General features: G+C 43.8%; 1 protein-coding gene across 2 annotated transcripts in view; it reads right to left on the reverse strand.

Annotated features, from left to right (window-relative positions):
• The window catches only part of scamp1 (secretory carrier membrane protein 1), a 65,147-nt gene extending 40,137 nt beyond the window's left edge, over nucleotides 1–25,010 (reverse strand). Inside the window, exon 1 of one of the 2 annotated variants that reach the window (XM_078563163.1) lies at nucleotides 24,699–25,010. In XM_078563163.1, coding sequence (XP_078419289.1) covers nucleotides 24,699–24,755 — 57 coding nt within the window. In that variant the 5' untranslated portion in view covers nucleotides 24,756–25,010. The remainder of the gene's footprint in view (nucleotides 1–24,698) is intronic. The other variant, XM_078563169.1, reaches the window with a different exon arrangement.
• Between the last annotated feature and the right edge of the window lie 861 nt (nucleotides 25,011–25,871).

Raw genomic sequence — 25,871 nt, forward strand, 5'->3', positions numbered from 1 at the left:
GCTTCCATACAGACAGTGGCACATGGTTGCCACTCCACGCGCTCTGCCACTCGCAACAGTTCCCAAGTTTCTGACACCAGTAGCATTGTGGCAGTGGGGAACAGAGGACAACAGCCAGAATGAGGTCAGCGGAGCCTAATTTGTCAGCTGCATGCAAGAGGCCCACTGACTGCACTGCATCAACAATAATATGGACAATCTTGCCAGCCTGGTGTCAGAAAGTATTGTGGAAAGCTTCGGCAGCACTAACAGACTAAAGTACAACTGCAGGAGCCCATGAAGCAGTTGATCATTAACACAAGATATCTGGCCAGTCCCCTACATAGAGTCCATGAAGCAGTCATGGCCTCCAATTTAGTGGAGGCTGAGGTTTCTGTTCGGAACGGCATAGTGAGAGAGTGAGCTGCACATTTTGAAATTTCATATTTTGCACCCTTGATCATGTTTAAAAGTTAAGTTTAATAAAAAAAAATTAAAACTAAACAATGTTCATAAATTGAAAGAGGAAACAGTTGTACCTTTTTAGATCTTTAAATTTCTATTCTATCATTGCAGAATCAGAAATTATTATAACTAATCTCTTCTGTATTTGAAATAGGTCAGATTTATGAAAGTCTGTTTATAAGCTGTGCTGACATGCTTGTCCTTTTGGGTGTTTGCCTCCTCCACAAGTTATACACCCTTCCGCTCAGAATCCTGTGGCACTGCATCTTCTACCTCTATCAAATGCTCTCTGATGTAGAGTTAGAAACCTTCTGCCATTGTGAAGTTGGGCATGTGCTGTAAACCACCACAAATCATCACCACTCTCCAGAATACTGGATTAAGCCCCAGACCTTTTCAAATACACTCAAGTGGCTCTTCACCAGCCCACAGGTCTTTTTCTGTCTGGTGGGTACATGCTTGATGCTCATAGTTCTCTGCTTAGGTCTATGCCACCTGAAACAATGGCATAAGGCATGCCAGCAGCAAGAGTATTTTGCTTCAAAAACATCCATTTCACTTTCACTGAGCATATGCACTATTTTGGAATTCCTCATGGTGAGCATATCGTGGCATAAATACAAACACACACAAAACATTACACTATTGAGGTCAAATGACCAATGCTTGTTCAAAGCGGTCAGCTTTAAGGAATATCTTCAAAATGGAGGAAGGAGAGGTAGAGGGGGTACAGTCTAAGCATCTGAAGGCTCCCCCCCCCACCCCCAAAAGATTTAACGAATAAAAAAACAACTTAACTCACAGTGTGTCCCATTCCCCTATCACCCCTGTGCTCACTGATATACATTGCTTGACTGGGAGCCAAAGTCTTGATTTTAAAATTCTTATCTTTGTTTTCAAATCCTTCTTTGATCTTGCCGCTCCCTGTGTAATCTCCTCAAACTCTCAGATGTCTACACTCCACTAATTCTGGCCTGCTGTGCATTCCAAATTATAATTTTTCCATCATTGGTGGCCATGCCTTCAGTTGCCTGGGCTCCAAGCTCTGGAATTCCCTCCCTGCACCTCTCAGCTTCTCTATCGCACTCTCTTCCTTAAAGGCACTTAAAACATGCCCCTTTGACCAAGCTTCTGCTGACCTGTAGCTCATTTATAATGCTCCTGTGAAGCAGCTTGAGATGTTTTATTATGTTAAAGGCACTATATAAATACACGTTGGCTGTAGTCCTGTGAATATTTCCTCTTCAGATAATAACCCAATTCTCTTGTGAAAGCCCCAACCGAATCTGCCTCCAGTACACCCACAAGCAGTGCATTCCAGATCCTAAACACATTGCACTAAAAGGTTTCCCTCATGTTGCGGTTGGTTCATTTGCTAATCACCTTAAATCTGTCCTCTTGTTCTCAATCCTTCCAACAGTGGGACCAGTTTCTCCTGTCCAGACCCCTCAATGAGATTGTATACCTCTGTCAAAACTGCACCCTTTTTTTTCCCCCCTCTATAGGACAACAACCCCAGCTTCTCTAATCTATGTACCTGAAGTTCCTCATCCCTGGAGCCATTCAAGAATCTTCCCAATATCTTCATATCTGTCTTAAAGTATGGTGGCCAGAACTGGATGGAATACTCCAGTTGAGGCTGAACCTGTGTTTTATACACGTTTATCACAACTTCCTTGCTTCTGTGTTTTTCAGCCCCTATTTATAAAGCAAGGATTCCATTATACTCTTTTATCATCTCTCTCAACCTGCCCTACCAGCTTCAATAATAAAAACATAAGTGCTGGAAAAAACCCAGCAGCAGCTGTGGAGAGAGAAACAGATTTAATGTTAAGTCCAAAATGACTCTTCTTTGAGACTCATGAGGAACAGTACCTCATCTTCCAATTAGGCACTTTACAGCCTTCTGGGCTCAACAACTTCAGATCATGAACTTTGTCCTCCATTTGGTAATTTTTTTTTTGCTAGTGCCAGTCTGTACCTTGTTCAGGCTTTGCTCTCAGCACTGATCTGTATTCTGCTATCAACACCTATTTTGGACCAGTGCTGGGCATTGGGACAAGTTCTGGGAGAGATGGACTAGTACAGGGTGAAGGAGTTGCAGTAGAAAGAGTTGGAATGAAAGGGCGATTTGCAAGTGCTATTGGGAGGGTTTATACTAACTTGGCAGGGGTGTGGCAACCAGGCAGTAAACTAAAGAGGTGCATCAAGAATTAGGAGAGATAAATAGCACCAAAGGAGGAAATAGTAAGGTATTAGGAAGGAAAGTAATGAATGAGGGCTACTGTGCTTACATGTGAATGCACGGACTGTGGTAACGTTGGTGAGCTGAAGGTCTAGATAGCCACATGGAAATGTGATGTGGTGATGGAAATATGATGTAGTGATGATAGCGGAGACGTGGGTCCGCTAGGGCAGGACTGGGTACTAAATTAGAAAGAAAATCGGGAAGGAGGAAAGAATGAACACAAAAGTGGACAGCAGTATTTCATTAAGGAGCGCATTACAGTCCTGGATTCAGGGGATGACCCAGAGGGGTTAGGGACAGAAGTAGAGCTACGAAACAATAAAGGTAGCATTACATTGCTTGGTGCAATCTGCAGGCTACCAACTAGTGACATGAGCAAGGGTTTTAGCAGATGAGTCGAGGCAGAGCAAAGTCAGGAAATATTATGGGAGGTGAAAATGGGCTCTATTAGTGATGACGCAAATGTAAGGATGGAAGCTCACCTCGGGGTCAAAAGTGACAACAAGGTTGCAAGAGACTGGCTTAATCTCCAACAGAGGGATGGAGTCAGTTGCTAGGGAACAGGGTTGGAGCGGGGATCGAAAATTATGGCTTTGGTCTTCCCACTATTTAATTGGAGAAAATTTCTGCTCATTGAGTACAGCATGTCTGATAATTTAGCAACAGTGGAGGACTCAAGAGGTGATTAGACCATAGACCATAAGACATAGGAGCAGAAATTAGGCCATTCAGCCCATTGAGTCTGCTCCGCCATTCAATCATGGCTGATAAGTTTCTCAACCCCATTCTCCCGCCTTCGCCCTGTAACCTTTGATCCCCTTATGGTAGAGCTGGGCGTCATCAGCATAGATGCAAAAACTAATAAATTTCAGGCATCTGTAACATTTTATTTTTGTGTCATGTAAAAACTAACACTGTGCTTTTGGATGATATTGCCGAGAGGCAGCATGAAATTGTGAAACAGGAGGGGGGGGGGGCAAGCATAAATCCTCAGGGGACACAAGAGGTAAGTGGTGTGGGAATAGGAACGGAAGCCATTGCAACTGATTCTCTGGCTAAGATAGATAAAAAAGGAACCAGATGAGAATAACTCCATCCAGCTGGCCAACAGTGGAGATCTTGGATGTGGATGGTGTGCTCAGCCATGTGAAAGACTACAGGCAGGTTGAAAAGAATAAGGAAAGAGGGGTGATGGCATAGTGGTATTTTCACTGGACTAGCAATCCTCTGGAGGCCCAGGTTCAAATCCCACCATGGCAGATGGTGAAACTTGAAATTTGAATTCAATACAAAAAATCTGAAATGGCCTAGCAAGCCACTCAGTTGCATCAAACCGGACTGCCTCCATAACAGAACTGTGGGTGTACCAACACCACATGGACTGCAACGGTTTAAGGCGGCAGCTCACCACCTTCTCAAGAGCTATTAGGGATGAGCAATAAATGCTGGCCTAGCCAGCAACGCCCACATCCCAAGAATGAATCAAGAGAAGTCACATGGGATGTCATCCATTCTTGGAGAAGAACGGTTTTGCTACTGTGGCAGGGTGGAAACCCAAGCACATATGTGGTGAGCACTGCTGCGCACAATATGCAGATGGTTGTCACATACAATCTGCAGATTAAAGAACTGTAAACGTTTTATTTTAGTGCAGTGTGCGTCTAATCACTTCGAGTACCTTATGGAAGCCAGTTATATGATGGAAAGCGAATGCCCTCAATTTGTGCACCACAGGCAACTATCAAATGAAATTAACACACTGCCCAGCAGGACAGCAAGTAGAAAATGAACTTTCTTTAAAAAAAAAGGAGTTCATAGAATGTGGGAGTCACTGGCAAGGCCAGCACTTGCTGCCCATTCATAGTTGCCCTTGGAAAAGAAAGTTGGCGAGACTGGAGATCAAAGGTTTTGACCTCACGATGAAGAAATGGCAATTTGGTGCCGAAGTCAGGATGGTGAGACACTCTGGAAGTGATTGTTATCCAATGCACCAGTGACACCCATATCCCATGATCAAATAATTGGAGATTAGGCTAATGGGCCTATAATTGGATTTGTCCTACCTTTTATGGAAAAGACATCCTTGAAGAAAAGGAGCTGGAAATCTCCAAGGAAGCTGTGTCTTGAAGGACTTTGTAGCCAAATTGGTGCCATATGCGCTGTGGACTGCCCAGTAAATTCACAAGATTTATTTCTGATGTATCTGCTAATGTGCAGTTTGTAATATATATCCACTGTGATCTGCCAATTAATTCAGCAAGTATGCTAATTTTGGCTTGATTGTTAAAGAAAAGATATCTTGTCCATTGGCTTTTCATTGGAGTAGTTTGGTAAATTTAGTTCTTTTGGTTTGTTGATCTCTACGGGGACCATGGTAATTACAACCACATCTCTGTAATGGCTAAGTGACCAAGGTTAGGTGGTACTGAATAGTCATGGGCATTTGACAATTCGAAAGGATAGGAGGCAAGTAAATGTAGTAGCAGCAGTTCTGTTAATAAAAAGATCAGTACACTGGTGAGAAATGATCTTGGCTTGGAAAAACCAAGATGTCGAAAATAGGTCGATGGAAAAAAATATAGTTAAGAAAAAGGTCGCTGGTGGGAGTGGTTTATAGGCCCCTTGACAGTAGTTATACTCTGTCCTGGAGTGTAAGTTGAGAAATAATGTAAACTTGTAAGAGACTTATGTGGGTGATTTTAATCTTCATACAGATTGGGTGAACCAAATTGACAAAGGTAGCCTGAGGAGGATAAAAACAAAAAGCTACTGCGGATGCTGGAAATCCAAAACAAAAACAGAATTACCTGGAAAAACTCAGCAGGTCTGGCAGCATCGGTGGAGAAGAAAAGAGATTTTTAGAAAAGAAATATTTTATTTCACCCCTCTCCTAACTATACTTCAGTTCTGTTGAAGAGTCATGTTGGACTCGAAACGTCAACTCTTTTCTTCTCCACCGATGCTGCCAGACCTGCTGAGTTTTTCCAGGTAATTCTGTTTTTGTTTTAGCCTGAGGAGTTCAGAATAGTGTATTTGGGACATTTTCTTCAAGCCAAAACAGGGAAAAGACTATTTAGACCTAATCATGTGTAATAAGACAGGATTCTTTAATGATTTCAAGTAAAAGGATCCTGTAGGGAAGAATGATCTTAGTATGGGGAATTAATAATAGGAAAAAAATGACAACAGCTTTGAACAAGTATTTTGTATCAGTCTTCATGGTAGAGGACACAAAAAAAGAGTTAATCAAGAGGAGGAACTTATAAACCATCACTATTACCAGAGAAAAAGTTATGGAAGGCTAATGGAACCAAAGGCTGACAAGTCCTCTGGACCTGATGGCCTGCATCCTAGAATCTGGAAAGATCCCAGCAGATTGGAAAAACACAACTGTGTTTCTATTCAGGAAAGGAGGGAGACAGAAAGCAGTAAGCTCTAGGCCAGTGGCCAGTTAGCCGAACATGGAACATGCTAGAATCCATTGGGATCATTGCTGGGGCCTCAACTATTTACAATCTTGTTTAAATGAAGGGACTTAATGTATTGTAGCCAAATTTGATGATATAAAGATAGGTAGGAAATCATGTTGCTTTGGAGGCAGTTCAGAAAAGGCTCACAAGGCTGATTCCTGAGATGGAGGGGTTGTCTTAAGAGAAGAGGTTGAACAGGTTGGGCCTGTACTCACTGGAGTTTAGAAGAATGAGATATGATCTTATTGAAACATAAGATTTGGAAGAGATAGAAAAGCTCAATGCTAAGAGAATGTTTCGCCTTGAGAAAATCCAAAACTAGGAACTGTTTCAAAATAAAAAAGGTCTCCCATTTAGGATGGGGATGGAGGAATTTCTTCTCTCATAGGGCCATTATTCTTTGAAATTAACCACATCAGGAGAGCAGTAGGACAGTGGTCATTTAAAATATTCCAGGCTGAGTTAGGCAGATTTTTGATCTACAAGTGAGTCAGTAGTGTTTGGGTGGGGTGGGCAGGCAGGAAAGTGGAGAAAAGGCCATAAACCAGCCGTGATCTTATTAGAGTGGTGAAGCATGCTCAAGGGGACAAATGGCCCTACTCCTGGTTCTATATCTTATGCCTGATTTGCTTATGACTAGATTAACCTGTTATCCAAATGGAAAACAGGGGGAGCTTCAGGGCCTGTTTACAAACCACAAAACCAACATTAATTGTTTCTTATGAGTTGTTATGTTTTCTACACAAAGAGAATCATGGCAAAAGGTCCAACTTCTGAACCATTAAATATTACTAACCAATGTTTTTTCATGAAAAATGTTATACTATGTTTGAATTCTCTCAAATTATTCCACACATAAAACTGAAAATGCGAAAGATGACTAAATGAGGTCAGTTTATAATAACGAGATGCTGGAAATACTGCCTGACCTGCTGAGTATCTGTGGAGAGAAACGTTTCAGGTCAAGATGACCTTTCATCAGAAGTGCAGGTAGATATAAATGTATTAAGTTTTAAGCCAATGGAAGGAGGCAGGAGGAACCAAAAAAAGGATTAGGGCAGAATGCAGGAGAGATTAAATGACAAAAAAGTTATAAGAGTGAGTGGTACTGGATATAGTAAAGAAGCAAAAGGTGTGTCCAGATGAGTTGTGAATGACGACACAGCAGCCTTCTGAATGCAAAATGAAGGGATAAAGAAAGACAAGGAGAAAAGACCGAACCAGCAAAAAACAACTTATAGAACAGGATAGGAGGCAGAGGTTATGATCCGAAGTTGTTGAACTCAAAAGTGTTGATTCTAGAAGGCTGCAGAGTGCCAAGTTATAAATAAATCACAAGTTCGCTTGGAAGGAGTGTTTGGGGGTTTGGATAGTGAGAAGGGAGGATGTAAAAAGATGGTGTTGCAGCTCCTTCGCTAACATGGAAAGTTTCCCGAAGAAAGGGATGGGTGTGGGTAGACCAGGGTATCACAGAGGGAACTGCCCCTTCAGAATGCTGAAAAAAGGAGCTGGAGAAGGTGTGTTTGGAAATTCATTATAGCACAGCATTCGCAATTCAGTTTACCACATGGTGTTATTGAGACAAATTTCCATAAATGCATTTAAAGGAGAAGCCAAATAAGTGCACAACAGATAATGGAATAGAAAGATATGTTGAAAGAACATTGAAAGTAATGCTAACAAAAGTTATCCTGTCAAAGGTTTTCGTTTTGAACTAATCAGGGCAGATGTAAGAATGCCAAATTTCAAAGGAAACAACTTATACTGCATGAGAGAAGGGGTACAATTAGTGGACAAGTCAGCTAAGATTTTCAGGATGTGGAATTCGCTAGCTGGGCCAGCATTTATTTCCGATCCCTGATTGCCCTTCAGAGAGTGGTGGTGAGCTGCCTTCTTGTACTGCTGCAATCCATGCAGTGTTGGTACACCTGCAGTGCTGTTTGGGGGGAAATTCCAGGATTTTGACCCAGCAACAGTGAAGGAACAGCGGTGTAGTTCCACGTCAGTATGGGGAGTGGTTTGGAGGGGGAACTTCCAGGTAGTGGTGTTCCCATGTGTCTGCTGCCCTTGTCCTACTAGATGGTCATGGGTTTGGAAGGCGCTGCATAAGGAGCTTTGGGGAGCTCCTGCAGTGTATCTTGTAGAAGGTACACATTGCTGCTATTGCACGTCAGTGGTGGAGGGAGTGAATGTTTCTGGATGTGGTGCCAATCAAGTGGACTACGTTGTCCTGGACGGTGGTGTCGAGCTCAAGGGTTGTGGGAGCTGCACTCATCCAGGCAAATGGGAAGTATTCCATCACACTCCTGACTTGTGCCTTGTAGATGATGGACAGGCTTTAGGGAGTCAGGAGGTGAGTTACTTGTCGCACGATTCCTGGTCTCTTGACTTGCTCTTGTAGCCACAGTATTTATATGGTTAGTCCAGTTCAGTTTCTGGTCAGCGGTAACCCCCAGAATGTTGACAGTGGGGGATTCAGTGATTGTAATGCCATTGAACGTCAAGGGGTGATAGTTAGATTCTCTCTTGGTCATTGCCTGGCACTTGTGTGGCACGAATGTTACTTGCCAGCCCAAGCCTGGATATTTTCCAGGTCTTGTGAACGACAAAAATAGGTGGGAAGGCAAGTCGTGAGGATGACAAAGTCTACAGGAGGGATATAGGCAGGTTAAGTGAGTGGGCAAAAACTTGGCAGATGGAATATAAATGTGGGAAAATGTGAGGTTATGCATTTGGTAGGAAGAATTGAGGAGCTGAATTTTATTTAAATTGTGAAAGACCATAAGACCATAAGACATAGGAGCAGAAATTAGGCCATTCAGCCCATCGAGTCTGCTCCGCCATTCAATCATGGCTGATAAGTTTCTCAACCCTATTCTCCCGCCTTCTCCCCATAACCTTTGATCCCCTTACCAATCAGGAACCTATCTATCTCGGTCTTAAATACACTCAATGACCTGGCCTCCACAGCCGTCTGTGGCAATGAATTCCATAGATTCACCACTCTCTGACTAAAGAAGTTTCTCCTCATCTCTGTTCTAAATGGTCTTCCCTTTACTCTGAGGCTGTGCCCTCGGGTCCTAGTCTCTCCTACTAATGGAAACATCTTCCCCACGTCCACTCTATCCAGGCCTTTCAGTATTCTGTACATTTCAATAAGATCCCCCCTCGTCCTTCTAAATTCTATCGAGTATAGACCCAGAGTCCTCAAACGTTCCTCATATGTTAAGCCTTTCATTACTGGGATCGTTCTCCTGAATCTCCTCTGGACCCTCTCCAGGGCCAGCACATCCTTCCTGAGATACGGGGCCCAAAATTGCTCACAATATTCTAAAAGTGGTCTGACCAGAGCCTTATAAAGCCTCAGCAGCACATCCCTGCTTTTATATTCTAGTCCTCTCGAAATAAATGCCAACATTGCATTTGCCTTCCTAACTATCGACTCAACCTGCAAGTTAACCTTAAGAGAATCCTGGACTAGGACTCCCAAGTCCCTTTGCACTCCAGATTTCTAAATTCTCTCCCCATTTAGAAAATAGTCTATGCCTCTATTCTTCCTACCAAAGTGCATGACCTCACACTTCCCCACGTTGTATTCCATCTGCCACTTCTTTGCCCATTCTCCTAACCTGTGCAAATCCTTCTGCAGCCTCCCTGCCTCCTCAATACTACCTGTCCCTCCACTTATCTTTGTATCATCTGCAAACTTAGCCAGCATGCCCTCAGTTCCTTCATCTAGATCATTAATGTATAAAGTGAAAAGTTGTGGTCCCAACACTGACCCCTGCGGAACTCCACTAGACACCGGCCGCCATCCTGAGAAGGACCCCCTTATCCCCACTTTCTGCCTCCTGCCAGACAGCCAATCTTCTATCCATGCTAGTACCTTGCCTCTAACACCATGGGCTCTTATCTTACTGAGCAGCCTCCTGTGCGGCACCTTGTCAAAGGCCTTTTGGAAGTCCAAGTAGATAACATCCATTGGCTTTCCTTTGTCTAAACTACTCGTTACCTCCTCAAAGAATTCTAACAGATTTGTCAGGCATGACCTCCCCTTGATGAAACCATGCTGACTTTGCCCGATTTTACCATGCACTTCCAAGTATTCTGAAATCTCATCCTTAATAATGGACTCTAAAATCTTACCAACGACCGAGGTCAGGCTAATTGGCCTGTAATTTCCTGTCTTTTGCCTCACTCCCTTCTTAAACAGGGGGGGTTACATTAGCGATTTTCCAGTCCTCTGGGACCCTCCCTGACTCCAGCGATTCCTGAAAGATCACCACTAACGCCTGCACTATCTCTTCAGCTATCTCTTTCAGAACTCTGGGGTGTAATCCATCTGCTCCAAGTGATTTATCCACCTTCAGACCTTTCAGTTTTCCTAGCACCTTCTCCTTGGTAATGGCCACCATACTCACCTCTGCCCCCCGACTCTCTTGAACTTTGGGGATGTCACTGGTGTCTTCCACTGTGAAGACTGACGCAAAGTACCTATTCAGTTCCTCCGCCATTTCTTTGTTCCCCACTACTACTTCTCCAGCGTCATTTTCCAGCGGCCCAATGTCCACTTTTGCCTCTCTCTTACCCTTTATATATCTAAAAAATCTTTTGCAATCTTTTATATTACTGGCTAGCTTACCCTCGTATTTAATTTTCTCCCTCCTTATTTCTTTTTTAGTTGTCCTCTGTTGGTCTTGGTAGGCTTCCCAATCCCCTGGTTTCCCACTGCTCTTCGCCGCATTGTATGCTTTCTCTTTAGCTTTTATGCTGTCCCTGACTTCCCTTGTCAGCCATGGTTGCCTCGTCCTCCCTTTAGTATGCTTCTTCTTCCTAGGGATGAATTTTTGCTGTGTCTTCCAAATTACTCCCAGAAACTCCTGCCATTGCTGTTCCACTGTCTTTCCTGCTAGGCTCATCTCACAGGCAATTCTGGCCAGTTCCTCCCTCATGCCTCTGTAGTTGCCTTTATTCAACTGTAATACCATTACATCTGATTCCAACTTTTTCCTCTCAAATTGCAGGGTAAATTCTATCATATTATGGTCACTTCCTCCTAAGGGTTCCTTCACCTTAAGCTCCCTTATCAAATCTGCCTCATTACACACCACTAAATCTAGAATTGCCTGTTTCCTAGTGGGCTCCACCACAAGCTGTTCCAAAAAGACATCTCGTAGACATTCCACAAATTCCTTTTCTTGGGATCCACTACCAACCTGATTTCCCAGTCTACCTGCATATTGAAATCCCCCATGATCACTGTAACCTTGCCTTCCTTACACACCTTTTCTATCTCCTGGTGTATCTTGTGCCCCACATCCTGACTACTGTTCGGAGGCCTGTACATAACTCCCATTATGGTTTTTTCACCTTTGCGGTTCCTCAACTCTACCCACACAGATTCTACATCATCTGACCCTATATCTTTTCTTGCTATCGATTTAATTTCATTTCTTACTAACAAAGCAACCCCACCCCCTCTGCCAACCTGCCTATCTTTTCGATAGGATGTATATCCTTGGATATTTAGCTCCCAGTCCTGATCCCCTTGCAGCCATGCCTCCGTAATGCCCACCACATCATACCTGCCAATTTCAATCTGCGCCACAAGCTCATTTACCTTATTTCATATACTGCGTGCATTCAGATACAATACCTTCAGTCCTGTATTTCCTGTCCCCTTTCTCATCATCGTCCCTTTATCTGATGTGCTTGAAGTTAGATTCCTAGCCCTTTCCAAACACACTGTCCTATTTTGTGTTCTGGAGACTTTAATAGCCTCTCCTGGGCTCTCCTTTCTTTTCAGTTTTTTCATAATTTTCCATGAAGTTGAATCCACCCCCCCCACACGCTAACCTGCTGCTTTGTTTCCCATTAGTCATACTTCTTGGAGTTTTACCCTTCCCTCCCCCACCAACTTTCTAGTTTAAAGTCCTGTTGACCACTCTATTTACCCTATTCGCTAGAACATTGGTCCCAGATCGGTTCAGGTGGAGACCGTCCCAACGGTACAGATCCCTCCTGTTCCAATACTGATGCCAGTGCCCCACGAAATGGAACCCCTCTTTCCCGCACCACTCCTTTAGCCACGTGTTTACTTTCCTTATTCTCACGTCCATATGCCAATTTGCACGTGGCTTGGGTAGTAATCCGAAGATTATAACCCTTCAGGACCTGTTCTTTAATTTAGTTCCTAGTTCCTGATAATCCCCAAACAGGTCCTCTTTCCTAGTCTTACCTATGTTATTTGTCCCTACATGGACCACAACAACTGGATCCTCCCCCTCCCTCTCCAATATCCTTTCAAGTCGGTCAGAGATGTCCCTCACCCTAGCATCGGGCAGGCAACATACCATGCGGGACTTTCGATCTTGCTTACAAAGGAAGCTATCAATTCCCCTAATTATAGAATCCCCTACAACTACCACTTGTCTTTTTGCTCCCCCCTCTTGAATGGCCTCCTGTGCCATGGTGCCATGGTCAGCTGGCTCATCTCCCTACAGCCCTCTTCCTCATCCACACAGGGAGCAAGTACCTCGTACCTGTTGGACAAGGTCAAGAGCTGAGGCTCCTCTGTTCCTGAACAGAGTGGATCCCTCTACCTGCCTCACTTGCAGTCACACCCTGCTGACCCTGACCGGACTTGAGGTACTTAATCTACCAGGTGTGACCACCTCCTGATACAAAGCAACCAGGTAACTCTCCCCCTCCCGGATGTGCCGCAGCGTCCGGAGCTCGGACTCCAGCTCATCAATTCTGAGCCGGAGTTCCTCCAGCAACCAACACTTGCTGCAGATGTGGTCACTGCGGCTCACAATGAGATCTGCCAACTCCCACATCATACAGCTACAGCACATCACCTGCTCAGCCATCTCTACTTACCTTTGCAGTGATTTTTTTTTTCAAATTTGGTGCACATTTCCTACCAACCAATCAGGTCACAGCTTTCCTGTGACGTCACTTTTTCAGTTTTGGCTTCAGTTGCTCTGTGCCCCGAAGTCACCGCTCCGGTGCTCCTCCCTCCGAGTCTGCTCCCTGGAGACAAGGCCGCGAATCCCCGAGGTAAGCTAGATTTATACTCACCGTTCCGGTGCTCCTCCCTCCGATCTGCTCCCTGGAGACAAGGCCGCGAATCCCTGAGGTAAACTAGATTTATACTCACTGCTCCGGTGCTCCTACCTCCGAGTCTGCTCCCAGGATTTACTCACCAATCAGCTGGACTGCAATCAAGACTGCAGAAAGCAGAGGGATTTTGGGGTCCTCGTGCATGAATCACAAAAAGCTAACATACAAGTTCAGCAGGTAATAGGGAAGGCAAATGGAATGTTGGGCTTTATTTCAAAAAGGGAATGGAGTATAAAAATAGGGAAGTCTTGCTAAAACTATAGAAGGCACTAGTTAGACCACACCTAGAAGACTGTGAACAGTTTTGGTCCCCTTATGTAAGGGGAAATATACTTGCTTTGGAGGCAGTCCAGAGAAGGTTCACCAAGTTGATCCCGGGTGTGGGGGGATTTTATGAGGAGAGAATGAGTAGGTTGGGTCTGTACTCACTGGACTTTAGAACAATGAGTGGCGACCTTATTTGAACCGCATAAGATTCTTAGGGGGCTTGACAGGGTCGATGCTGAGGAGGTTGTTTCCCCTTATTGGAGAGTCTGGGGCCAGAGGGTATAATATCAGAGTAAGGGGTCACCCATTTAAAGACATTGGAGGAGTTCCTTCTGAGCATAGTGAATCTGTGGAATTCTTTTACTGCGGAGGGCTGTAGAGGCTGGGTCATTAAATATACTCCTGGTTGAGATAGACAGATTTTTAATCAGTAAGGGAATCAAGGGTTATGGGGAAAAAGGCAGGAAAGTGGAGTTGAGGATTATCAGATCAGCTGTGATCTCATTGAATGGTGGAGCAGACTCAATGGGCCAAATGGCCTACTTCTGCTCCTACATCTTATGGTCTTGCTGCATTTGGACATGGACTGCTTCAGGATCGAGTTGCAAACTGTGTTGAACATGGTTGCACAATCAGCGAACATCCCCACTCCTGATCTTATAATGGAGGCAAGGTCATTGATGAAGCAACTGAAGTTGTTGGGCCTAGGACGCTACCTTGCGATACTCCTGCAGTGAGGTTCTGGAACTGAGATGGCTAACCTCCAACATGCACAACCATCTTCCTTTGTGCTAGGTATGACTCCAACCAGCGGAGAGTTTTCCCCCTGATTCCCATTGACTCCAGTTTTGCTAGGGCTCCTTGATGCCACACTCAGACAAATGCTGCCATGATGTCAAGGCAAACTCCCACCTCACCTCGGGAGTTCAGCTCTTTTGTCTGTGTTTGAACCATTGAACCAAGGCTGTAATGAGGTCAGGAATTGAGTGGCACTGGCGGAACCCAAACTGGGTGTCAGTGAGCAGGTTATTGTTAAGCAAGTGCCACTTGATAGCACTGTTGATGACCCCTTCCACTACTTTACTAATGATTGAGAGTAGACTGATGGAGCAGTAATTGGCCAAGTTGGATTTCTCCTGCTTTTTGTGTACAGGAGATACCTGGGTATTTTTCCATCTTGCCGGGTGGATGCCAGTGTTGTAGCTGCACTGGAACAGCTTGGCTAGGGGTGCGGCAAGTTCTGGAGCACAAGTCTTCAGTACTATTGCTGAAGTATTATCAGGGCCCATAGCCTTTGCAATACCCAGTGCCTACAGTCGTTTCTTGATGTCAGACAGAGTGATTCGAATTGACAGAAGACTGGCATCTGTGATGCTGGGAGCCTCCAGATGTGTTGCAACAGCTGATATTTTATGTTAACAAGGAGAATACACCAAGGGGCGATTGCTCCCCTATGCGTTTGTTTATTCAGAAATGGTGCAAAGTCTGGATATGGTCGCTGCAGCTTCCAGCAAAGGTGAACGTGGGCTACATTGCGAGCCTGACAGATAATCTTAAATTGGTTGTTTGTAAGATTCTGCCTACTACAAACAGCAGAAGGGACATGGTGTTTGATACAATCTGATAGTTGTTGGGACGTATGGCCTATGTACCTGGCATTGCACAGGCGCTGAAATTGATATCACAGGCAGACAGGACATCTGAAACAAAAACAGAAAATGCTAGACAAACTCGGCAGGTCAAGCAGCATCTGTAGAGAGAGAAACAGAGTTAACATCGAGTCCGTATGACCGTTCCTCAGTTATACAGACTCAAAACATTAACTGTTTCTCTCTCCACAGATGCTGCTAGACCTGCTGAGTTTTTCCAGCGTTTTCAGTTTCTGTTCCAGATTTCCAGCATCCGCAGTATTTTGATTATATCCGACAGGACATCTTTTTGACTTGATGACACCTCTCCTCATATGCAGTGCAATATGCAAGAGGTGTACTCCTCTACCAGGGTGCCGCCATCACGTCCTGTCCACCCCACAGGTGGGTAGTGTGCTGCACAAAGTGCCGGTGTGCTGTTGATGATTGGCCAATGGTGTGTATATATACACGCGCGCACACGCGCGCACACACGCGCACACACGCGCACACACGCGCACACACGCGCACACACACACACACCCAATTTTATTTGTAATATAAACATATTGCTTGGTATCTGCTAGATACCAAGCAATATGTTTATATTACAAATAAAATTGGTGTCAGTTTTCACCCCATTTCTTGGATGCTCTATTCAAAAAAAATGCAAATGCACTCTACCTCTGTTTACATCTCAAAAGCTAGAACACAAAGCACCCAGACGAACTGGCTTTAATCCAATTAAGACACACCCACAGACTAAACCTCTACTTTAAAAGAAAAAGATTTCCCAATAATATTATATACATTAAAAGCTTCATGACAAAAGGCACTTGACTGACTGGAAACAGACAAACTTCAGTCACATGCAGACCATGAAGTCTTGAAGAGATTCTATGATGCTCTGAACTGTTTACAGGTGCCATTCTACTTGGTTCATCACCAAGCTTTCAGCTGATGGGACAACTCTGCTCAAAGAGGAGGGCCACAAATTCTAGAAATACCAGACAGAACACTTTAAACACACCTAAAAAGCTTCACTTTCTTGGCTAGAAATGACAAATGCAATCAAACTCCTGTCTAGTGCCAAAGCTCCAGCTGGAGGTCTACAAAGGCTCGAGTCAATGTCTGGTCAAGAACCTTTCTGGCTATATGGGAGCAAGGAACCATCCTGCAAAGATAAAGATGCTTTCCCTTACCCACTTGGAAAGTGGAAAAGAATTCACCAGAACCCTTCTGAACTGCTTAGTGCAATATCATGACCAGCATCTGCTGTCAGAGAGTCGGTGTGATTCAGAAAAGTTTGAGGAACCACTGATTATGGTGTTTGGGATTAGGACAGCTCCAGAGAAATGCCAAGTACAGAACATGGACCTCTACGCCACATTTATTACCCTGACCAAAGCCTTTGACACAGTCGGCCATGAGGGCCCTTGGAACCTAAAATGAAGAAATTCTTTCTCCGAGAAATTCATCACAATCTTTTGATATTTCCATAAATAGAATGCTCACGCATATCCTGGATGATGGCGAGTCTTCTGACCCATTCCCAGTCACTAATGGAACTAAACAGGGCTGTGCGCTAGCCCCAACCCTCTTCAGCAGGTTTTTCTTCCACTATGCTCTCCAATGCCTTCAATGAGAGTGATCCTGGCACTGAAATCAGATATCACATGGACCAAGAAGCTGCTCAGGGATGACTCCAGGCAAAGACCAAGATCTCCAAGGACATACTTCATGCTCCTGACTGTGCACTAGCTGCTGGCTCAAAGCTGGACATGCAAAGTAGGATGGACTTGTTCGCCAATGCATTGATAACTTCAGCCTACTCTAGGAAAGCCCCATCTAGGCCAAGGTTTCAGTCCATGACTAGAACATATCAGCAGCGGTTAAGTTCATTTACCTCAGCAGCACACTCTCAAAGTGTCTATAGTACTGACAAGACACACCCAAGAATTGCCAAAGCAAAAACGTAGTCTTCAGCAGATTTCAAACATCAGTCGGAAGAGGAGCAAGTCTTCCAATTCAAAGTTGATAGAGCAATAGTCCTGCCCACTGTTCTAGTCATGTGGGACTTGGACTTTGTAGTGTCTGGAATATGCTGAGCACCTCCCATTCCTTGGCAGCCATATCGCTCAGAAAAAGCCATTGATGTGGAGATTCAACAGCGGATCAGCTGTGCCATAAACTGCAGGAGAGTGTTTGACCAAGACCTCTGCAAGTCAAAAGTCCTCTGTACAAAGCAGTCGTCACCACACCTGGACTTCAGCATGACCTGGGTTGTGTGTGTCAGTGACACACAAGAGTGCTAGAGAAATTACATAGCAAGTTCACATCAAGTCATTTCTAAAGATTTCCTAGTGCAGAGGGCTTCAGCAGCACATCGTGTAGCAGGGGGCCACTTTGGCAACTTTGGGATTTCCACAGTTAATTGTGCAAATGTGGATGCCAGGATTTGCTCAGTTTTGTCGTCACTATAGCTGCAAAGTCCAAGCCATTATCTTACCCTCAGATCACATTCAAGGCAAGATGTGGGGCTCTTCAGCCTCGTACCTCAGTTTTGACACCTGGGATCAACTGGATTGTATATCTTTCAAAAACTAAGAGCAAAGTGATCTTGAACTTCAATGATAGAACCGAATTGCCTGACCAGAATACTAAACAGCTTTAGCATGATCTTCTCAGAATTCTACTTGAGTAATTGAATATGGCTCAGCATGATGTTCGTACAGCAGCAACGCAGTGGCTGGACACATTAAAATATCTCTCAGACCTCTCTGAACCTCCTCTCTGGCTGAAAACAGATTAGGGGAAGCTATTGGCCATTTCGGGCATGCATGCAGAATCCATCTAAATTTCGTTCCCCTATCACCAATCAAGTCAGCCAGTCACAGACCACTCCAACTTTAAAAACACACAGTCAAAATCCCTCAATTCTCTACCTAATAGCACCGTGGGTGTGTACCTAAACCACACACTGCAGTGGCACACCACCACTCTCAAGGGTAATTAGGGATGGGCAATAGCTGGCTTTGCCAGTGATTCCCAAATCTCAAACAAACAACTGAGGCCCAAGATGTTTTACTAATGCAGAAACAGGTTCTCAAATGTTCAAGGAAAGTTCAGCACAATTTAGAGAATGGGACATGGAGGTCACTGTCCCTACAGGAGGAACACAGTCAGGCAAAGTGTTTTAGGTCAACTCCAGGGGCAAGAGCAGCAGTAGGTTTTGACCTACTGGATATAAATTAGGTTATGTACTTGGGATGAAAGGCCATTAGGCCCATATGCACGCGCCCTACTTCTTACTTGATTCTTTTGTGACCCACATCTTTGTCCATCACCCAGAAACCCCCCCAACATAAGTATTCCAGAAATATTAAGAATGCCTGACTCTTCAAAATAACCACCCTAAAATTTTCACTTTTCCTTCTGTTATTTGGAAAACTATAAAATCATAACTTGGGTTTTGAAAGAATGCAAGGAGTCAGTCAAGTCAATAACTAAGATAAAACATTCACACATCTAACCCCACTGGGCTCTATCATATTAAGTGAATAACCTTCAGTTCTATCCAGCATCATCACAAACAAAGAATCTACCTATAGTTTCGAAGGCACTAATTTAATTCAAACCTAAATTAAGTGTTGGATTTGCTGCAAAGCATCTATGGCATGAAGCCCACTGCCAGAGATCAATTCACTTACATCTCAGATCCTCCTCCTTGCCCTTCTACTTCCAGAGCAAACTTCTTGGCATCCTTCCATCTCACAAGACGATGATTTGTGCCATGGCGCTTAATTCTGTTAAACAGCCTGGTGCAGCTCAGAAGCCCCACTCTCGCTTAGTTGTCATATTTGCTGCACGTCAAGACATTTGGCTGAGAAAGTGCATGATTCACTAGCCTGTCTGCTCGGGCCCTCTTGGCAAGCTGTGCTTTGTGTCTGCTCGCACCTTCTAATGCCCCTCCAAACAGTTAGCCTTCAGGGGTCACAGCCATTGGAGACTTTCAGTTGTCAGTGTCAAGGTCCACCACCTTCATAACTCACTTGCAGGAGTCCTTGTAGCAGAGGTATGGATGCCCAGCAGGTGGTGACCGATTCACCATATAGGTGGTCTTTGGGCAGATGTCAGTGGCTTGGTCAGAGTGTATTCTGGTGAAATTAGCACGCTCCAGGGTCTCAGAACTAGTGACCTTGTGCTGCCAAGAGATGCTGTGGCTGCATCCGAGACAGTGAAGGTGGAAACTGTTCAGCCTTTTCATAATCGCGCACGTTTTTCAGGTTTCACCATTGTAAAAGAAGTAACAGGCTTGGGTAGACTTGCACTTTGGTGTTCAGTCAGGTTGCTGTTGTTCCACATTCTTACTCAGCTTACGTACAACAGCTACAACTTTGAGGTGTTGATTCCAGCATCTTGGGTGACTGATTGTTGGCAATTGCAGCGCCTAGATATTTGCAGCTCACAGCCAGCATCACATCGTCAATGCTGATAGATGGCAAGATGGCAGTCTGGCATCCTGGACCACGCCATTTTTCTTCCTGATGTTGATGGTCAAACTAAACTCCCTATAAACACAAGAGGGTCTGTCCATTTGCCGCTGAAGGCATTCTCAGTATGGAATGCTAGTGCAACTTAGTCAGCGTAGAGCAATTCTGATGACGGTACTTAGCACATTTTTGTTTTGGATCTCTGGTGAGCAAAACCATTTGACCCCATTGCAGATCTAAGGCTTCCAATATTGCCCCATCATAGTTGATCTTACCCATCATGTTATCACAAAAGGAGATCACACTCAGCTACTTCAGAAGGGATGCCATTTTCTCCAGCAGCTTCAATAGACCACCTCTGCTAACATAAATCAAAAGCCTTGGTGAGATCAGTGGAGATAATATATAATGGTCTCCTTTGTTCATGGCATTTCTCTTCCAGCTGCCGAACCGAAAAGATCATGTCAATTGTGGGTCTTCAAGTCTGAAACCACACTGGGATTCAGAGGGGGGCATTACAGTCTTACAAGCACATTGTTGCAGAAGCATTTGCCCACAATGTTCAGCAGAGAGATGCCTGGATAGTTGTTGCAATTGCTGTGGTTGCCCTTGCTCTTGTGCAGGGTCACGAACTTTGCATCACGCACATCCTGAAGCGATGCCCCATCCCTCCAACAAGGGCAGAGCAGCTTGTACAGGTACTGAAGTGCCAGTTTCCCATGCTTGGACATTGGCATAGCTTTTCTACAAGAGGAGAGGGAAAGCTTGCATAGAGTGGATCATCTAAAGAAAAATATTTCAGTTCATCTGCAGAGGAAACACGTGAGCAGGGCGTAGGCTTAGCTGTTAGAAACTCTGCTCAATGATAGGACCCCCATCCAAACACAACTGGTTCAGAGCATGTTCTTTCTTTGTCTCTCAACTCAAAATAGGACTAGTTAACCTCACAAGTATTGATGTTTCAACACTGTACTCCAGTAGAGGCAAAAGACCAGTTCTATGAAGAGCTTGACACTGCTATCAGCAGGATCCCCAAGTCAGAACACCTATAACCTACTGGGGGATTTCAATGATGAGCATGGACCATAGACTCCTGCCTTGGGAAAGGTAAACGAGAATGGACAAAGACTGAGTTTTGCTGCTGCCATAAGCTGTGTGGAACGTACAACTTATTTCAGAAAAAAAACATGCTACAAGGTGTCCTGGAGGCATCCAAGATCTGGGCATTGGCTCCAGCTGGATCTGATCACCACCAGACATGACTCTGAACAGTATTCTCAACACACGCAGCTATCACAGTGCCAATTGAGATACAAGTCACTCCCTGGTGTGTAATAGGATCAGGATGCAACCCATGGAAGCTTTTTCAAAGCAGAAATGCCATCCTCATATCAACGTCAGCCATATTGTTTATCTAGATAATAACCAACGATTCCTTGACTTGATTGAGCAAGTGCCCTACAACACACCACCAGAGTGGAGAGGCAAAATGGAATATTTTGAGACACCATTTACAATACCACAATGCGTGGGAAGCAAGAGCGGAAAAACACCGAATGGTTCGAGGCCAATGTCACTGTGATGGAAACCATCATTGAAATCAAATGATGCACTCATTTGTTTCAAGAGAAATTTGAGCAAGAAGACTATGAATGCATTAAGAACTGCTCAATGTAAAAACCAACAGACTGCTAGGCACTATGCCAATGACTACTGTTTACAATTTTGCCAGAATATCCGGGTGCCCTTTGACACCAAGAATGCTAGGGGCATGTATGCCCCGATTAACATTTATACCATAAGGAACAATCGATGCCCAAGTCTCTCCTACTTCACTTTAGCACCCAGTTTATGATCTAGATCCAAATTTTTCCACCTCTAGTCCTTTCTACATTCAGCTCCAAGCAATTCTGACATGTAAACAATCCACTTGATATTTAGTTTTACAAACTGAAGTAACAGATCCAACACTCATCACTTAAAATAAAATACAAAATCTGTTCAAATCTGCTGCTGTGACCATGCTGCCATTTGCGATTCTGTCCAAGTCAGCCACCAGCATAACCCAGTTTAACATAAAAAAAGATTTCCTTTGTTTGAGCTGCTTCAGCTATTCTGCTTTCTGAATTTGTTTTAGTTTGCTATTATTTCTTTGTTAACGCCAACTGCTTTTTAATGCTCTTCCCTATCTGAAAAAAGACATTCAAAAAGGCAAGTTGCCCAATTAATTCCAATTGTCTAATTAAGCCCTCAAGACTCAGCGATATCCAAAGATTGACATCCATTAAAGATTTTTTTTTTTAATTTAAAAATGTCCACAATGGTCATACAACTCACTTCCATTTAATTATCAATGTGTCTCGCCATTTCTGTAAACCAGGCCTTAACTGCAGAATCAATAAATTATCTTAAAACATTTCTCCCTGACTCAAACTGACAAACAGCAGATAACATTCACACTACATTCGAGCACAAGGTGCGCCCCCACTACTAGGTTACCTAGCAACTGTGACTCATCCCTGATCACCAAATGCAAGATATTATCCTCTCTAGCACTGGGATTCACACTGAATTAAGCAGCAACCACTGATTGCATCACAAAAAAATGCTCACAGGAGGCTTCCCAAGCTTATCCCCACTTTGATAATATATTATAACAGCATAATTCTCCTATCACCACTATGACACAAGAATTCAGGGAACCAAATTGATTTTTTTCACAATGGTGAGAGATGATATTTTGACAAGGATTGTAAAAGACTGCTGGAGATGCAGATAGGTGGTAAATACAGAAAATGTTCAATAATAAATATTTGAAGTAGTGGAGCATAAAAAGATCAGAACTGATAACATTTTAAATAGAACAGAGACAAATCCATGCCTGCGGAAATACAGGTCATGAAAGGTTGCTGCAAAAGTAAATAAGGCAATAAAAAAGACAAACAGAGCCCCCAGTTTCATCTTTAGAAGCATAAAACACAAATGAGGGAATGTTGAACTTGTACCAGGTTTTAGTTTGGTCTCAGTTAGAATACTGTATACACTCTAGGGAATCCCATTCTCAGAAGCATATAAAGAGCACAAAAGATTTAATAGATGTTGTCAGGGATGAGGGGGCTAGGCCAGGATTTATTGCCCATCCACAATTGCCCTAGAGTTACTTTCTTGAACTGCTACAGGCCATGTAATGTCGATATACCCACAGTGCTATTAGGAAGCAAGTTCCAAGATTTTGACCCAGCAGTGAAGGAATGACGGTATAGTCCAGAGGCAGGATGGTGTGTGGTTTGGAGGGAAACTTGCAAGTGATGTTCCCATCCATCTGCTGTCCTTGCCCTTCAAGATGGATCTTCAAAATTATGGAGGGTTATGGTAGGATAAACAACCAGTTGCTTCCAAGTGGTCAGGGCACAAATTTAAGTTAATCATAAAAAAATTTGAAGGAATTTCTTTTACACCAATTGTAGCTAATAAATGAGATTCTTGGTCATAACCTGTGGTTGAAGCAGAACCCATAAATTTTAAACTGGAATTGGAGAGTTGCTCGCAAAAAGATCCATCCTGTGCACCATGCTCATTTTGACAAAAAAAAGGCACCCCACAAAACGCCACAAATTTCAATCCCATCTTGTAATAAACCATTAAATCAATGCCCCATCTGCCCTCTCTGGTGGGCAAACAGACCTCAAAATGTTAGCCAGTTTTGACAAAAAAAGAGAATCACCCAAGTTAACCTTATCCTTCCTTTCTTCACAGTTGCTGTTTGACTAGTTATTCTTAATTTCAGATTTCCAGTATCTGCAGTAATTTGCTTTGACTTGTGTCCCAGCCAACATTTATCTCTTGACCAACACATCCAAAAACAAACAAACAATCTGGTTACTTACCTCACTTCTGTATGTGAGAAGCTTGCTGTGCATTTCCCTACATTACCACAATGCCATATTTCAGAACAATTCATTGGGTGTAAAGCACTGAGCAAAAGAAACTCCCCTGATGAGCTATTAAATCAGGTTTCCCAATGTTGGTCAGCTCAGTGCCCAGCTTCTGTAGGGAGCACTTCAAAAAAGGTAACAATCTTCCAAAACATAGCATCCATACTCAGAATGAGAATAAACAAAGTAACGATTTCCACTTAAAAGACAATTTAAGATTAATAGAAGTCAACTAACTAAAATTATTAAGCGACAGAGATATTAGTGCATATTACTTATAGTAGACAGTTCTCATCTACCTTAAGCTGTGTTACATAAATTTGCACTGTGCACTGATGCAAATTTTTTAAAAGTTTACTAGCAGTCATTCACCTCAGGTGTAGAAACATTAAGTAAATGTTCAAGATAAGAAATACTGCACGCAAATACATTTTGCAAATTATTTAAAAACGTGCCCTAAACTAGTTAGCAGAAGAACTTCAATGTTTGTCAGTATGAAGACCGCTTTTAAAAAATAATATTTAGTTAAGTTAGGTGGCTACAAGATGCAGAGGGAGAGAATTTTAGACGCGCGTTACAGAAAGAAACTACTCGAATAGTGACACACAACCTTTATTCATCTCTTCATTAGCACTTCGCACCGCTGGGATCCCAAAGAGCCCGAGAGCACCCGCGACAAAACAAACAGTTACGATCCGGTCAGAATCTGCTTCTACAAATAGCTCCACCAACTTAGACATTAAAGCCACCTGGCACATCGTCTTCTGTGGCTTTTCCCCATTCTATCAACCACAGGGTTCGGCAGGCAAAAGAAAACAAAGTGATGGGATCAGACACATCCCTGCTTCTTCTCAGGGCCGGTGAGAAGCTCCCCTCCCCTCCTCTCCTCCTCCTCCTCCTCCTCCCCCGCGCCCCGAAACAGTCGGATCCTTTTTCGCCCCCTCCCCTCTATTATCATCATCCTCCTCCCCAGCCCAGCCCAGCATTCCCTCCATCACAGACACAGTCCGCCGCGGTTCCCAGGGCCCCCCCCCGGCCACCACCAAACGCTATTAAAGTAACGACATGGCGACTCCGATGTCATTTACCTTAAAGGGATTGTTAAATTCAGGATCGGCGAAGGGATTGCTATCGAAGTCCGACATATCCACGCCTTGCGACACGTTTCCTCCGTTCCGTGTTTATTTCAAGGCACCGATTAACGGGCTTTCTCCCCCCCCTTTAAACCGCACTCGACTCACATCGGCGAGAGAAAATGGCGGCGCCGGAAGTGGTTGTTCGGTCACGGGGTTTATATTACGTCATCGCTCGCGGCGGGAAAAGGAGGGACAGCTGAGCGCGTGTCTGCCAGGAGGGCAACCTGGAGAGTGCGACGTAGTCACTCAGGTCCCCTATTGTGTGCAGCAATGTTGTTTGCGAACAGCGCAGTATGAAAGATAAAAGCAAAAAACTGCGGATGCTGGAAATCCAAAACAAAAATATCTGGAAAAACTCAGCAGGTGTGACAGCATCTGCGGAGAGGAACACAGTTAATGTTTCCAGTCTGTGTGACTCTTCAACAGAACTAAGGAAAAATAGAAAAGAGGTGAAATATAAGCTGGTTTAAGGGGGGTGGGACAGGTAGAGCTGGATAGAGGGCCAGTGATATGTGGAGATAACCAAAAGATGTCGTAGACAAAAGGTCAAAGAGCTGTTGAAGCTGGTGCTATTATCTAAGGAATGTGATAATCAAGGTACAGACAGCCCTAGTGGGGATGGGGGGAAGGGATCAAAATAGGCTAAAAGGCAGAGATAAAACAATGGATGGAAATACATTTAAAAATAATGGAAATAGGTGGGAAAAGAAAAATCTATATAAATTATTGGAAAAAGGAAGCACTGTTGACAGATTTCAAAAGTTTTTCGTTGGACGTGCAAGGAATTGCAATTCCTACTTCCAAAATAGGTTTCACCACAGGAATTCGTTAAATTGCGTGTCTTTAGAAAAGAAAGCGTGCAAAGATAGCGCCTGTTGATTGCTTAATCGCAAGATAGAGGGACATTTGGAAATGGTGAACTCAGCCGCACTACACATTTTAAGACATCGGATTTTGCAAAGTCTAGCACTTGCACATAGACATATGTGGGCTTTCACACTGAAAGAACAAATTTAATTTTTTATATTTAACTCTCCCAAGACTAATTAAAATCTGAAGGAATGAGAGTCCATTATTAGAAATGACAATTTTCAGTGTCAGAGAGGTTGTTTAAAAGTAACTGTA

This window comes from Cetorhinus maximus, chromosome 2 (genome assembly GCF_964194155.1).
Source record: "Cetorhinus maximus chromosome 2, sCetMax3.hap1.1, whole genome shotgun sequence".
Lineage (NCBI taxonomy): Eukaryota > Metazoa > Chordata > Chondrichthyes > Lamniformes > Cetorhinidae > Cetorhinus > Cetorhinus maximus.